The sequence below is a fragment of the Polyodon spathula genome, chromosome 5, assembly GCF_017654505.1.
Source record: "Polyodon spathula isolate WHYD16114869_AA chromosome 5, ASM1765450v1, whole genome shotgun sequence".
In the NCBI taxonomy this organism is placed as follows: domain Eukaryota; kingdom Metazoa; phylum Chordata; class Actinopteri; order Acipenseriformes; family Polyodontidae; genus Polyodon; species Polyodon spathula.
The window spans coordinates 17377277-17391977 of NC_054538.1; the positions used below are offsets into that span (position 1 = coordinate 17377277).

Genomic DNA, 14701 nt, shown 5'->3' on the forward strand with positions numbered 1-14701 from the left:
TATTTCAACATTCTTGAATTTTAGCCTCGCGCTACAGAGTGGCTGCTCTTTGCTCTACATACGGTATAACACTTATACAGCATCTACCGCTTAAGGCACAGATTTTACCTGTCACATTTTAGTGTAAAAAAACAACAAAAAAAAACTGTTTTGTGTAAAAAAACAAACACTACGGTTTTGCTGGATGTTTAAATCTGTGTTTTTGCTACAGTTACGATTTCCATTTATAGTACTGTTTCAAATACTATCGAACCATAACAATATTGCTTTACTGTGCTGCATCCTTGTATTACTCATCAGATTGAGGGTGCAGACTGCAGGTGTACACATTTATAAAAGACACTGAAAAATAACTTCAGATTTACGAACAACCTCCATTCCCAACACATTTTTAACTCTTTCTTGTGAAAAATGTAAAATATCAATGCAACCTGTTCCTTAAAAAAGGAATAACATGTCAAATGTAATGCCTGCCACACACTCAACTAGATGCAGAGGTTATCTGAACATTAAAATGTCTCTTTGAGACATTAGTACAGAGATCTTTCTTGCTTGCTTCATTTATTACATTAAAACTGTACTCAGACAAGCACACTTCAGCAGTCCCAAAATAGCGAATTATATCAAATGCTTTATCATTATTATTCATGACCTGAATACTTATTTAGGGATGTGTTCATTTTTAAAGAATATGATTAGATTTGAAAGATGAATATTTATATTTAGAAAGAAAGAAATGAGGCATTGATCTGATGTGTTTCTTAACATAAAATAAATCCTTACATGATTAAAATGCTAGTGGTTTCATAATATATACATGCATATTTCACCCTTGAGAAACTCTGACACACACGTTCCTAAACTTGCGTTTTTGGAATGCCTGTTGTCATTAATTACAAAGGGCTGGGTATCCATGTAGCCTTATTCACTATTTCTTAAGAGAGTTGAACCCTCTGAAAACCTATACAAAAAAAATATATCCTTAAATGGAGATAATGGTTTTGGGAACCACAGTTTTGTGTTCAAATGTTATTTCTGACAAATATAATAAAGATGTTTTCTGGAAAGCACCCAGCATACAGTCTGGTGTGCTCCTTGCTCTCGCTAAAAAGAACCCTTCCACGTCACTAATGTTTGGTGCTACCAAGGACACACTGCAAATACTCTGATTCATCTGCAGGGAACAAAAAAGAAATAAATACTCACTTTGCATATAAGTATTCCAACCAGCTAAAAAAAAATGGCAAAATGATTTGTTTGAAAGGTCACAAAATTAATGAAATGGTTTCAGCCTGTGTGTACTCAAAGTGGTTTAACTTGTAGGTAATTTCCCTCAGGTATATAAAGACTTTCAAGCTGCAACTCACATAGTGATCCAGCAAAGCAACCATGAAGACCAAGGAGCTTTCGAAGCAAGTCAGGGGTAGACCATTTCACTGAAATTGACGAGATTTACATTTTCATTTAAAAATTACATTTCTGAATGCAATTCACTTATGATTATCAGCTTATATAAGTACACGTATCATATAATGAAGTATTAAGTGTTTATAGACAAGTTCATACAGTTAAAAGCATAGATAATCATGAAAAACCTGGTTTCAAGCAGGTGTACTCAAACTTTTGACTGGTACTGTGTGTGTGTGTGTGTGTGTGTGTGTGTGTGTGTGTGTGTGTATATATATATATACACACATATATTTACAACTTTAAAACACCAAATAATGGTCTGCATTGATTGCATAAGTATACATTATATAGTTTAGATCTAAGAGCTTAGCAGCAGAGTATATTTTGTGCCTATGTGCTCTATGCACAGTTCCTACTGCATACCTGCTGTTACAAAAGTGAACTTTAATAAAGCTGCCAGCTACAGTAGTCTGAAGGTGCTGTTCTTTGCTCTACTGCTTAAGGCACAGATAATAGTTCAGTGAGCTAAGAAACAATGGTATGTACACACACACACACACATATATATTGCGTATATATATATATATATATATATATATATATATATATATATATATATATATATATATATATATATATATATATATATATATATACACAGTGCCTTGCAAAAGTATTCAGACCCCTGACCAATTCTCTCATATTACTGAATTACAAATGGTACACTGAAATTTTGTTCTGTTCAATATTTTATTTTAAAACACTTAAACTCAGAGTCAATTATTGTAAGGTGACATTGGTTTTATGTTGAGAAATATTTTTAAGAAAAACAAAAAACTGAAATATCTTGCTTGCATAAGTATTCAACCCCCACACATTAGTATCTGGTAGAACCACCATTCACTGCAATAACAGCTTTAAGTCTTTTGGGGTAAGTATGTACCAGCTTTGCACACAGTGTCGGAGTGATTTTAGCCCATTCTTCTTGACAGATTTGCTCCAGGTTGTTCAGGTTGGTTGGACGACGCTTGTGGACCGCAATTTTCAAATAGTGCCACAGATTCTCAATGGGATTGAGATCAGGACTTTGACTGGGCCACTGTAGGACATTCACCTTTTTGTTCTTGAGCCATTCCAATGTTGCTCTGGCCTTGTGCTTGGGATCATTGTCCTGCTGAAAGGTGAATTTCCTGCCAAGCTTCAGTTTTTTAGTGGACTAAAGCAGATTCTCTTGCAGTATTTTTCTGTATTTTGCTCCATCCATTCTTCCTTCAATTGTAATAAGATCCCCACTCCCTGCTGATGAGAAGCATCCCCACAGCATGATGCTGCCACCACCATACTTCACTGTAGGGATGGTGTGTCTTGAGGCATGGGCAGTGTTAGGTTTGCGCCACACATAGCGCTTTGAGTTTTGGCCAAAAAGCTCTATCTTGGTCTCATCTGACCACAAAACCTTTTCCCACATCGCAGCTGGGTCACTCTCATGCTTTCTGGCAAACTCCAGATGCGCTTTCAGATGGTACTTTCTTGCCACCCTCCCATACAGGCCAGTGTTATGCAGAGCTCTTGATATGGTTGACTGGTGCACCATTACTCCACTCCCAGCCACTGAACTCTGTAGCTCCTTCAAAGTGATTGTTGGCCTCTCTGTGGCTTCTCTCACAAGTCTCCTTCTTGTTTGAGTGCTGAGTTTTGAGGGACAGCCTTTTCTTGGCAGTGCCTGGGTGGTGTGAAGCTTCTACTTCCTGATTATTGATCCAACTGTGCTCACTGGGATATCCAAACACTTGGTCTTCATTTTCCTTCAGATTCACAGCCTTACCAATGATTCTTCAACAGTGGGGTTTTTATCAAGAAAATGTGACAGCAACTTTAATGGTTCACAGGTGGAGGCCAATGGCAAGGTAATTGTGTCCTCGTTAGGGCAATTTCTTTCATCGGTGCAAACTGGGAGCTTCCACAGCACAGTGGTTGAATACTTATGCAAGTAAGATATTTCAGTTTTTTATTTTTCTTAAAAATATTTCCCAACATAAAACCAATGTCACCTTACAATAATTGATTCTGAGTTTCAGTGTTTAAAAATAAAATATCAAACAGAACGAAATTTCAATGTACCATTTGTAATTCAGTAATATGAGAGAATTGGTCAGGGGTCTGAATACTTTTGCAAGGCACTGTGTATATATATATATATATATATATATATATATATATATATATATATATATATATATATATATATATATATATATATATATATACACACACACCATTGTTCACTGAACTAATATCTGTGCCTTAAGCAGTAGAGCAAAGAACAGCACCTCCAGACTACTGTAGCTGGCAGCTTTATTAAAGTTCACTTTTGTAACAGCAGGTATGCAGTAGGAACTGTGCATAGAGCACGTAGGCACAAAATATACTCTGCTGCTAAGCTCTTAGATCTAAACTATATAATGTATACTTATGCAATCAATGCAGAGTATATCTAAAATAATGGATCTAATTAACAACTGGAAAACACCAAATAATGGTCTGCACTTATTATATAAATAAGTCTTTTTTATGTGTATTTCTTTAATTTGGAGTAAAATAAAAGTTTAAAAAAAGGATTAACTAAAGTGCTGTAATCTAGCAGTAGTCTGATGGAATTTAAGGACATTGCACTTAACCATAATTTATGGCTTCGTAAGTGTTTGCTGGTTGATACTGAAACGGGTGCTAATTGCCCTCACATCAGGTGGAAAAGGGTCTTGTCCTGACCTTCACAGTGTGTCCCATAGCAGGGAGGTCTATCATTCCACTGCTAATCACTGAGCACCAAGGTACCTCCTTTAAGATTGGACTGCTCTATTTTAGAAGTGTAGGCTTTGTCTATCAGCACAATACCTCTTTCAACAGGGCACTATATATTATCTCTGTTGCCACAGTAATATGGAGTGTAAAGCCCCCCCACGCAGTTATCTTGTCTTTTGCTGAAGCTGGCTGTGAATTACTCTAAGCAGCAGACGGCAGTCTGTTTTGTGAACTTGTGTCATCAATCTGTGGCGGACATGTTGGGACTTCCCTGTGCCAGGCTGAGCGCTGATAGCTCTGTGGTGGAACACTGGCAGGAAAAGGTCTCTCTTTTCTAAATCTCTCTCTGAAATGAAGTACATTTGTCTTCCACTTTAAGTGCAATGCACGCAAATTAGATTGCTCATTAGTCTTTTCTGCTTCAGGACAGAAAAAAAAAACAAGGCTGTGTTGCCAGTTGTAACCAAGACAACCGTACTAGCAATCATTCTTCCCTGCTTTTTTTGGTGGCCAGGCACAGTGCATGGGGGTTCAATTCTGTACACGTAAATGATGATGAAAGCAGATTATTAAATAGAACAGCCCCTCACTTCCAACAATGGTGCCTCTGTGCACTTCGGAGCAACTTGTGATACAGCCCTAAATACCCACATGAAAGGAAAAAGTCCTACGGAAGAAACTGAAATAAATCTCGGACCTTCCATCTAGATGTGCAGTTGGCAAGGCAGCCCTGACAAAAAAAGCTTACAGACCAAAACACCAATTATGTTCCAATCTTAATTTTTTAGAGTTGTATAATCTGAAAAAGTGTTCAAAATTATAATGGCACAATAAAGTATTCTCACATCTCCTTGACACTGGTTTAAATCTTTTTTTGCTTGACTGGCCAAACTGCTAACGAAATGGTGCAACAGAATAAATAAAACCTTTTCTCCTTCCTTTAAAGCTGTAACTAAGGATAACAGCAGATCAAGAACCTTTTTGTTTCCAAAAATCTTACCCAATATTACCAATATTACCATCTTATGTTTTACAATATGAAAGATGCTCACATTATGTTAAAAACCTGTATTTGATTTTGAATGGTATTTTTTTCGACTGCTTTTCCTTCTTGAAGCTGACAGGTACTGTAGAGTGATCAATGCATTGTCTTAACTATTAGCTTCAAATAAAATACTGTTAAAAAATTGAATTACCTTTCCCATTTTGTGTGCGTGTTTCATATAGGAAAATGTGAGACATTGAGAAATGATGGCAATGCATTTTAGATAAGGTTTACGGGAATGTGTTGGATAACTATCTCTGCTTTAAAGTAATTTACCATAGTGTACTTCCATCCCCATATTTTAACATAAGAAAATGTTTTAGTCACTACAGAAGACACAGATGTAATAACAATGCATCAGACTTCTTTTCTACTGCATGAAAGACAACAATAAATAAATTCTCGGTTGTGCATTATATTTTGCTGTTAAACTTACACATCGTCAACTTCGGTCAAAGAAATTCCACTACTGTTTTCTTTTGCTATAGCTGATATAACTCAATTTCTGATTTACAGTAAGCATCAAACCCTGGAATAGACTCTAACGGGAGGGTTTCTTTATCCAAACTACAAACTTGTTGTGGGTCAAAAATCCTTACAGCCTTCAGAAGCTTGTGAGCTAGTTGAATAAAATGTGGTTTATGGTTTTATTCAACATTGATTAGGGTTGTAGTAGTTCATCAATTTTTCATAAACTTTGTGGAAAGTTTTAACATTGTGTTTGTTTATATTGGCATCTGTGCCGTGCAACTCTTATGCCAGTGCTCGGTATGTATTTATTAATTCTGTAACTTTATTATACATTTGAGGAACTCTAACGTTGCAGCTTTCAAACCACTGCATAAGATCCTACATAAGTACCTTACCATGCATTGCAATCAAGTGAGTGTAGAGACACCAGATGGATATTTCTGCGCGCAATCTCTCAAATAAATGTTTTTTGAGTTTGTTGGTGCATCCAGGTGCATCTCGAGGTAAGCTGTTTCTTTAAAAGCATAAATTTTTAGAATGGCAATAACTGTCCCTCATAATTAGGGGGTACTTTCAAATTATTCCGAATGTAATGTGTTGATTTCATATTATTCTTTAGATCAGATTTTGGCTACATGGACATCTGGAGTTTTAGGATGGAATTGCAGGTTAGTTCTATTGTTTTAATTCTGTGGTGAATTTCACAGGGCCCTACAGATAAGTAAAGCATATAATTTGCAGGTACAGTGACCTACAGGGGAAGTGCTTCCAGAGAATAAGGGCATGACATATTCGTGCTAAACCAGCAGTTTTTTCTTATGTACTCCACTTTAACCACTAAGGAGAGCTAAGGAATATTCCACCACATTAAATGAGTTGTGCCCAAGATATAGCTAAAAATGTAAGTGTGCCAGAACCCCCCCCCCCCCCGAAAATGCCTTGGCAGACCGTTAAAGTTTACTACAGTATTATCTTCAGGCCCCGAATGAAATATATTGTTGTTTCATACTAAATTCATACAGGGTGCTCTTTTCAGTGCTGGTAAGAAACTGGATTGATGTCTCTATTTACATGCAGGTCACAGCATACATAAGCACATATGTATAAAGACGATCCAAAGACCAGAATAAATGGAGAAGGTAACACAGTACAATATGTGTTTCTGAAAGGAAAGAAACACATATTGAAATAACTTGGAAAAAAAAAAAAATAACAAAATAAGGTATTGAATCCATGGGTTTTTTGGTATTCATAAGATGTTTGTTTCTAGTTTTGTAACTTCAGTAACACAATGGAGCAAATCATGGTTAAGTGAATTTTCCCCAATATCTGCATTATATATCTCACAATAGTAAATGAAATACGCTATATATTACTGTGGTTATGCCATGCAATTATCATTTTGAGATAATTTAACCAAACCCGAAATATAATTTAAAATGTAGCTTTGTGTTTTATTTTATTTTCATTTTTACTGGCCTTGTGCTTGTTTTATTGCAATTAAAGATCTATTTTTATTGCAATTACTCAAATACTGTGAGTTTGGAAAAGTCTGTGGTAAAGTCCTTACACCTGTGTTCAACTTGAACAGCTCTTCAGTTCTATATGCTTGACATAGATATGTGTAACCTAGGATTGATCAAAATCTTGGAGCCGGCGCTACTTAGTTATCTGTCACACTGGCTCAAGAACCCTTTGCTTTCTCTGGAAATGTGCACTAGATTGTACTGGCTCTTACTGATATTTCCGCACTTTGGTCGATCTAGCCTATATTACATATGTCTATGACAAGCAAATATCACATAAAGGTCAAGAAATAGAAACGTGAAATAGTAATTTGAAGTTACTTGCTATTGTATTGTTTGTAAGATGTGTTTTTTGTTTTCCTTTAACATTGTCCATGCTGTGCTTAATGGATATCAAAAAGTAGTTAATTCTTTCCCTACCCAAACTACATACCTGTACCAGTTTCTTGTGACCAGGTGGCAAGTAGGCATTCAGAATGGAAGGCAATGTGCTTTTTCTGTGGGGTTCTGGACTGTTGGTCATCACGGCCTGATTATGACGTCACCCAGATAGCTGGTCAATAAAAAAAGGGTGGCTTTTAGAGTAGACTGTATGTGTGTTTTTTATTCACAACATTTTATAATTCGTTTTTTTTTTTTTTTAGTCTGTTAAATATTTAAAATATACATAAATAAAATATATTTGTGAAAAACAGTGAAACTACCACATACAAATATGTATTGTTTAAACTTGTAGCAGTAAGACGTCTACAAATGAATAATGAAGAGGTAACTGAATATTTAAAAAATCGACTAAACATAATTAAAAAAAAAAAAAAACACTTTGCACGGTATTGCGAAATCGTAAACGTGTGTAACTACTTTTATTAAAACGGTTCTATAAAGATATCGTTGTTAAATAATGTTTCTATTTTATTATACACAGAAGGAACTACTTACCACATGGAAGTGATATGACCATAAATTAAACTAAATCCTTTATGCAAATAAATGTCCAGTAATTGGCAGCGTTTCTGAAATCTGTGGAACCTTTCACGCCGCCTTGAAGAGGGCTTGTCGTCAAAACAAACTCTGACAACCGCCCACAATGCACTACTCTTGCCTTGACAACCCTATTAGATTGCAAATTTATTTACAGTATGCAGCGGTTTGATTCGTTTTATTATTATGCAAACAATGCTAAATAGTTTGTAGTAGTGTTTTTTTTTTTTCGTTTTTTTTCTGTCAGTAGTTACACTAGTATGAAGTTTGATTCTTCAACCTGTTATATACACTTTCGGTATGCAATGATGACAAACTCAAATTTATACATGGGATTGTGTATTTTTTCATGATTCTTTGATAATTTGACATTAACCTTACACAGAGTCCATAGTTTTTATGTATTTATTTATTTTAATCCTATATAGTTAAACCTAATATGTACCTCAGTATGTCACCAAAACACCACACCATAATACTGGGTGCTACTACTGTATATAAATACAAGGGGTTTAAAGAAAAAAAAAGTTAACATACAAAGTAAGTACTGTACAACATTTTATCCTGAAATAATATATTCTTTATAGACAGATATGGGCAGTTTTATTAAGGTCTGTTTTCCTTCAAAATCAATTTCAACAGATTTGTTGTGAAAAGAAATGTAACTGTAAATGTTACAAAACTATGAAACACAACGCCGAATGTTAATTTAGTACCACAGCAGTGGTTTTCTGGTTGTTTTGTAAAATCAGTTTTGGTGATCTGGCCCTTAGTTTTACCTTGTGGTGATTTGACATTATGAAAAATATAGACTTTAATCACAGTGGTCACTATAGACAGGCCTTTGAAACAGTGTTGACAGTTTAAACACAACAACTTCCAGATAATACATTGATAATAGCACTGGACTAGATGTTGTGATGAGCCATATACCTATCATGTAATAAATTATGTTTAAAAAAAAAAAGCCGGTATTGTTATTGAAAGTTATGTCATACAAAGATTATAAGATAAATCAAAACAGGGCAAGCACTTCATTACATATAACTACATTTAGACACATGCACTACTTAGGGAGTATCTGAAACCATAACCATGGGCTGATACATGGCAGATGAAATTTAATGTGTATAAATGTCTTGCACACAGGGTGAAAAACATTAGCGGCAAGTACAGCATGATTAGTAACACAACAGAGGAGGCTGTGTATGAAAAGGACTTGAGGGTAGTAGTGTATGAATCTCTTAAGCCAACTAGACAATGCAGAGAAGCTATAATAAAGACAAATAGAATGTTAGGTTATATAGCCAAGACAGTTGAATTCAAATCAAGAGAAGGTATATTAAAATTATACAATGCACTGGTACGACCACACCTAGAATATTGTGTCCAGTTCTGGTGCCCATATCACAACAAAGACATTGAGGCACTGGAGAGAGTACAGAGGAGAGCATCATTGTTAATTCCAGGATTGAATTGCATGTCATATGAAGATAGACTGAAAGAGCTGAATCTGTAGAGCCTAGAAAGAAGAGCCAGAGGTGACTTAATAGAGGTATTTCAAATTGCCAAGGGGTTTAACAAAAAGTAATTGCTGAGAATTATTTTTCACAGGTCACAGAGAACAGAACCAGGGGCCACAGGTGGAAGCTGATGAAGGGCATATTCAGAACCAAGGGGAGAAGGAGCTTTTTCACACAAAGGGTGTTTAACCATTGGAACAGACTGTCGGACAGAGTTGTTGAAGCAGAGACTATCGGATCCTTCAAGAATAGACTGGATGCTGTCATGAACAATACTGTATAACCCTCTCTGTGACTATAATACCTTTAGCTAGCCACCTGGAGGAAGAGGAAGGGCGGTCCATTTAGCTACGAACTCCCAGAGGTTTCATTTCCCCTACGAACTAAATGGTTGGGTTTTTTTTTTGTTTGTTTTTCCTCTCCTTTTTAAATTGTTGTCATTTTTTCATTAACTAAATGGAAAACTACAAAACGGTGTGTAATTCAATATGTTAACGTAGCATTATTCAGCAGGTTTCATTCGACTGGATAAGCAAAATTAATTAATTCTATAAGGTGCTGCAAAACTTTTGGCCATAGCTGTATACTGCAAACTGCCATTGTTACAGGGATTTAGCAGTACAGTACTTTAAATAGTTCTGGCTTTTGGCCAGCACTGTAGTTAATTTATTCAGGAATCGTGTGGCGTTTCAAAGGGTTATAAGTTCAGGTCTCATTGGTAGTCCAGTAATCCTACAGGTTTCTGAAGGACGGCTTGTGAAAGTGCATTAACTACGTGCGTGCTTGAAACACAAGAATCTTAGCAGCACTTGCTCAGATAAATGCACTAGTAACAGGATAGACTCGCTAGAGGACGCTCCAAGCTTCTGTGTCACAACAGTTTACACACACACACACACACACACAAACACGAGGATGCGTCTGTGCTTCATGATAATGAATGCTATACCAAAATATGATACATGCAGACTGATAGATCATAGTCTTGTGGGTTTCAGCATAGTAATATATTAGTCTATGCACAATACAAGTAAACATGTAATTGATACAAATATATATATATATATATATATATATATATATATATATATATATATATATATATATATATATATATATATATATATATATATATATATACACACACACATACACACACACACACACACCATTTCTTTTCTAGATAGGTTCTGTGTAACGGTCTTTCAAAGGGGCCTTTTTTGTTTCAATACCTACTTAACGCAAGACAATTTGGACAACGCCAAATGTAGATTTAAAAGCCTTTTATTCTCTATAAATACACTTTTCAAACAGCGTAAAATCGCAAAGGCGCAACTTGAGAAAACATTATTGTATTTAATAATAAATAATATGTACATAACTTAACACTTGAATTATTTACAAACAACGTTATAGATGTACATTTTGAACAATGTAGCGTGTAACACAAAGTCACTGCCTGTGATTTCCCCAAACCATAGTGCTGAACGGGAACGCTGACAGATTGTTCATCAAAAGCCATTTTGTTCTAGGAAGCTTTTCTTTTGTAGATTTTGTTCAAAGGTCCATTGTGATCTGCTACAGGAAAATGTCTTTCCCCGAGGACTCTTCTGGGAGATAGCATTTCCAGGAATCCTCACTCACATTTTCCCACATTGATTACACGTTTATAAAATGGTTTGATAGCAGTTTTAACATTCTATAGTGCCTATATTCATTTGTAAGGGAAACAGTCCACAATAGTCTTACATTTCTCTCTTCACATGCTTTCCCATTATTTCTGCAGAAAGAGATCACAGGGAATATTATTGACGTCATTCTAAGATTTTAATTTGCTAACAGGGTATTTAGGGAAGATACAGCACAATAAAGATTTGCTGAAGAATTGTCGTTTTTTTTTTTCAGACGACAAAAATATTTGTTTAAAGTTTTGTTGGTGTGTTTATAAATGTCTTAGATTAGAAGGCAGCTGATTGCTAGCAACTAGATGAGGCAATGTCTCCAGTTTGTCCACTTTTTTTAAGTCAGCGGTGCTTTCAACTCCTTCAAGCCACTCTCTGCATTTCGTTAACACTGTTTCATCCACATCCCAGTCTTCTTCCTCGTACTCCACGTCATCGTATTTATACTTGTCATTCAGCAAAGAGATTTTTACAATCGTCCTTATGTCATCGGGGTTACTCGATTTTGCGACAGAGGTGTTGCTTTTGAAAACTTGCGTCATTCTGCTCGGAAAGATCCGCTTGTGTCTGAAATCCGAAGAGAATGTGCTTTTTTGCTGCCTTGCTAACAGCTGCTTTTCCAAATTACGCTTCCGGATGACCAGAACGGCTTCAGGAGTCAAACTAAGGGAGAAAGGTATCTCTTCGTCGGCATCTTGCTGTGAGGAATCCTTGCTGCTTTTCTGAGTACCAGCAGACTCGCTGGAAGCAGCCATGCTATCGCAAGAATTCGCCAGGTTCTTGAGCAGAGCGAGCCGGGAGCTCTTCTTCGGCGCTTTCAGTCCCAGATTTGCGTCACCTATTTGGGCAAATTGCAGATTGCTTCTCAGTTGAGGTTTGATACCCAGCTGTTTCAAGTTAGCCGATGGCCAGGAGTTTAAAAAGCATTGCTTTTCCGTGTTCTTCACCGCCTGAGCTTTGATTTGAAATGACTGAGGAAGGTTTATGTTGGGTTTATTTTTCTTAAAAAGCTCCTTTCCCGGAGAAGTCATGCGTTGATGCAGATTAATCGGTGGAAAAGGCATATTTATACTGAGAAAGAAACGATGCTCTTTACTGATGTTGCTGTTTGTTCTGTGCAGTGCAGAAGCAGGCGATGGTAGTTGTTCAGTTTTCCATCAGTCATCCACGCAAGCAAAAACTGAGTTTTCTTTCTCCCTCTCTGAACAACTTGCCTTCACAAATGAAGAGCTGCGAGCCTGCGTCTTTTTATTGGTTTCACGGGAGGCGGGGTCTAACGGATTTGACATACTTGGGATACCACCAGGCACAGAACCTCCTTATATAATCTGGCAGAACAGTTTCACGGACTGTAAGGACAGAGCAGTATATACTTTGATAACGACAAATAAAAGGAAGTTTTCTGGAACGATATCACCTGAAAGACGTGATACGAAAATGGAAACCTTATATTGAAAAAGTGAAAACTGACAGACCTTGGAAATACTTTTTTGTTGTTTTTATACTTTATTTTTATATAAATGAAGTGCTAAAATGAAAGTACTTCAAGGTTTTTTTTTTTACTCTGTTTTGCAACAGCTACAATATATACAATCATCTGGGGGCATTAAAATCAACATTTCAAAGAAGGCTCTTTAAAACAGTGTTTGGAATGGTCATTCGAAATACAGCATTCATCTTTTTTTGTTTTACTTTTGGTCTGAAGTTTCTGTGTTCTACACGCAGTTCTTACCTTGTAATGCGATGTAGATTCTGTCTTTCTAACTAACTAAATAAATAACTTATGCATCTATCTATCTTCTCTAATATAATTCTAACTAACTTATCTAACTTATGTACAGGGATCATAGGAATCTGTTTGCCACGGAAAAAACACGAATTTTAGGACTTTATATCTAATACTTTTTAACTCCTACGTCCTATGCTTCTGTAGATTTTTTAATTTCCCACGTCCTAGAGTTCTTGGCTAAACAGGCGTCGGCGGCCCAGGCCCTTGTCCAGGCCCGTTGCAACCCCAATTGCATTACACCCCCTCTCCCAAGGGAGTTCAGGGTGGATGGGAAGCTGGCACAGGAGGACACGCTCTCCATAGTGGCCTCTGGGAAGGAACCTCCTTCTCCTCTGACATGCAGGTGGGCGAGATCCCTGCTGAGGAAGAACCTGACTTCAAGGTAGCTCCTCTTAAGCCAGTGCCCCCCCCCCCCCCCCACCACCACACCCCCCCACCCCACACCCCCCCCCCCCCCACCCCCCCCCCCACCACACCCCACACCCCACCCCACACCCCACACACACACACACTTTGTCCAGCTGAGTCTCAGCACTCATTGGACGTGCTTCAGCTTTTCTGCAAGTCCCCTGTACGGCAGCAGCAGAACCACGCCGGGTCGTCTTCCGGACGCAGACGATGGCTCCTCGCCCTCAGGGGGCTTCCCCGGAAGGTGCGGATAAGCTTGGCCTAGTGGGGTTCACCCCGGTAGACTCCACCATCTTGGCCCTAGTTAAGGCCCCGCTGGTAGGTGGTTTAGCTAGAGACCCGGCGTGCCTGAATCCTTGATGCAAGGTGACAGAAATGCATCTCAAGCGTGCTTATGCAGCAGAGGCGCAGAAAACTCACCTGTCTAATACAGCAAAAAACAGTACAATCTGTCCTGAATATTAACTGTTTTATGTGAACAAAAAGCAGGGTTCCACTCAGGCAGTTTTGATTACCATGAAATAGCTTTACGACACAGTAGAAAAATAACACCTTACTTGTCCTCTTCTGTAAGCTTTGTTATTTTGTACAAATCTTTTTGCTACATTATTTTAAATCGTAAGTACAAACTGAATTAAATTTGGCAATTATTAAATATTGTGTAATTGTTTAAAATAAAATATAAATATTTAATTGAATTAAATGAAGTCTGCTTTTAAAAACACCTGGGGGAAAAGACAATGCCATGAATCACCCACTTAATTTTATGAATAAACCAGAATAATTACAGGTGCTGGCTGTAATCAGGGGGATTCCTGAGGGCTGTAAAAAATATCTGCCCCCAAACTATGTTTATATTTACACGATTATATTTCAGGGGTGCTGGAACTAGGGGTGCTGGGGTAGCACTCCTTGGCTTTGCATGGCTTCCATCATATACAGGGGTTACGGTTTTGTTCAATGGCTTTCAGCCCACTTTAAAAATGGTTCCAGTGCCACTGCTATCTTTTCATCTACCTGGTTAGATTTTAAACATGCACCAATCACATTTGTACCCACTTACA

General features: G+C 37.2%; 2 protein-coding genes across 3 annotated transcripts in view; both read right to left on the reverse strand.

The window, feature by feature from the left end:
- The window catches only part of si:ch211-130h14.4, a 34335-nt gene extending 25857 nt beyond the window's left edge, over positions 1-8478 (reverse strand). For both annotated transcript variants that reach the window (XM_041249913.1, XM_041249912.1), the window contains exons 1-2: positions 8194-8478; positions 7688-7807 (exon numbers count right to left, since the gene is read on the reverse strand). In XM_041249913.1, coding sequence (XP_041105847.1) covers positions 7688-7777 — 90 coding nt within the window. In that variant the 5' untranslated portion in view covers positions 7778-7807; positions 8194-8478. The remainder of the gene's footprint in view (positions 1-7687; positions 7808-8193) is intronic.
- A 2548-nt stretch (positions 8479-11026) lies between these two features.
- Positions 11027-13240, reverse strand: prr18 (proline rich 18). The gene has a single exon (XM_041249915.1). It carries the CDS (start codon positions 12502-12504, stop codon positions 11701-11703), a length of 804 nt encoding a protein of 267 aa, XP_041105849.1. The 5' UTR covers positions 12505-13240; the 3' UTR covers positions 11027-11700.
- Positions 13241-14701: the final 1461 nt, after the last annotated feature.

What these genes read in the sequence shown, in the direction of transcription:
- prr18 (XM_041249915.1), bottom strand. Translation starts at nt 12,504, where the DNA reads ATGCCTTTTCCACCGATTAATCTGCATCAACGCATGACTTCTCCGGGA.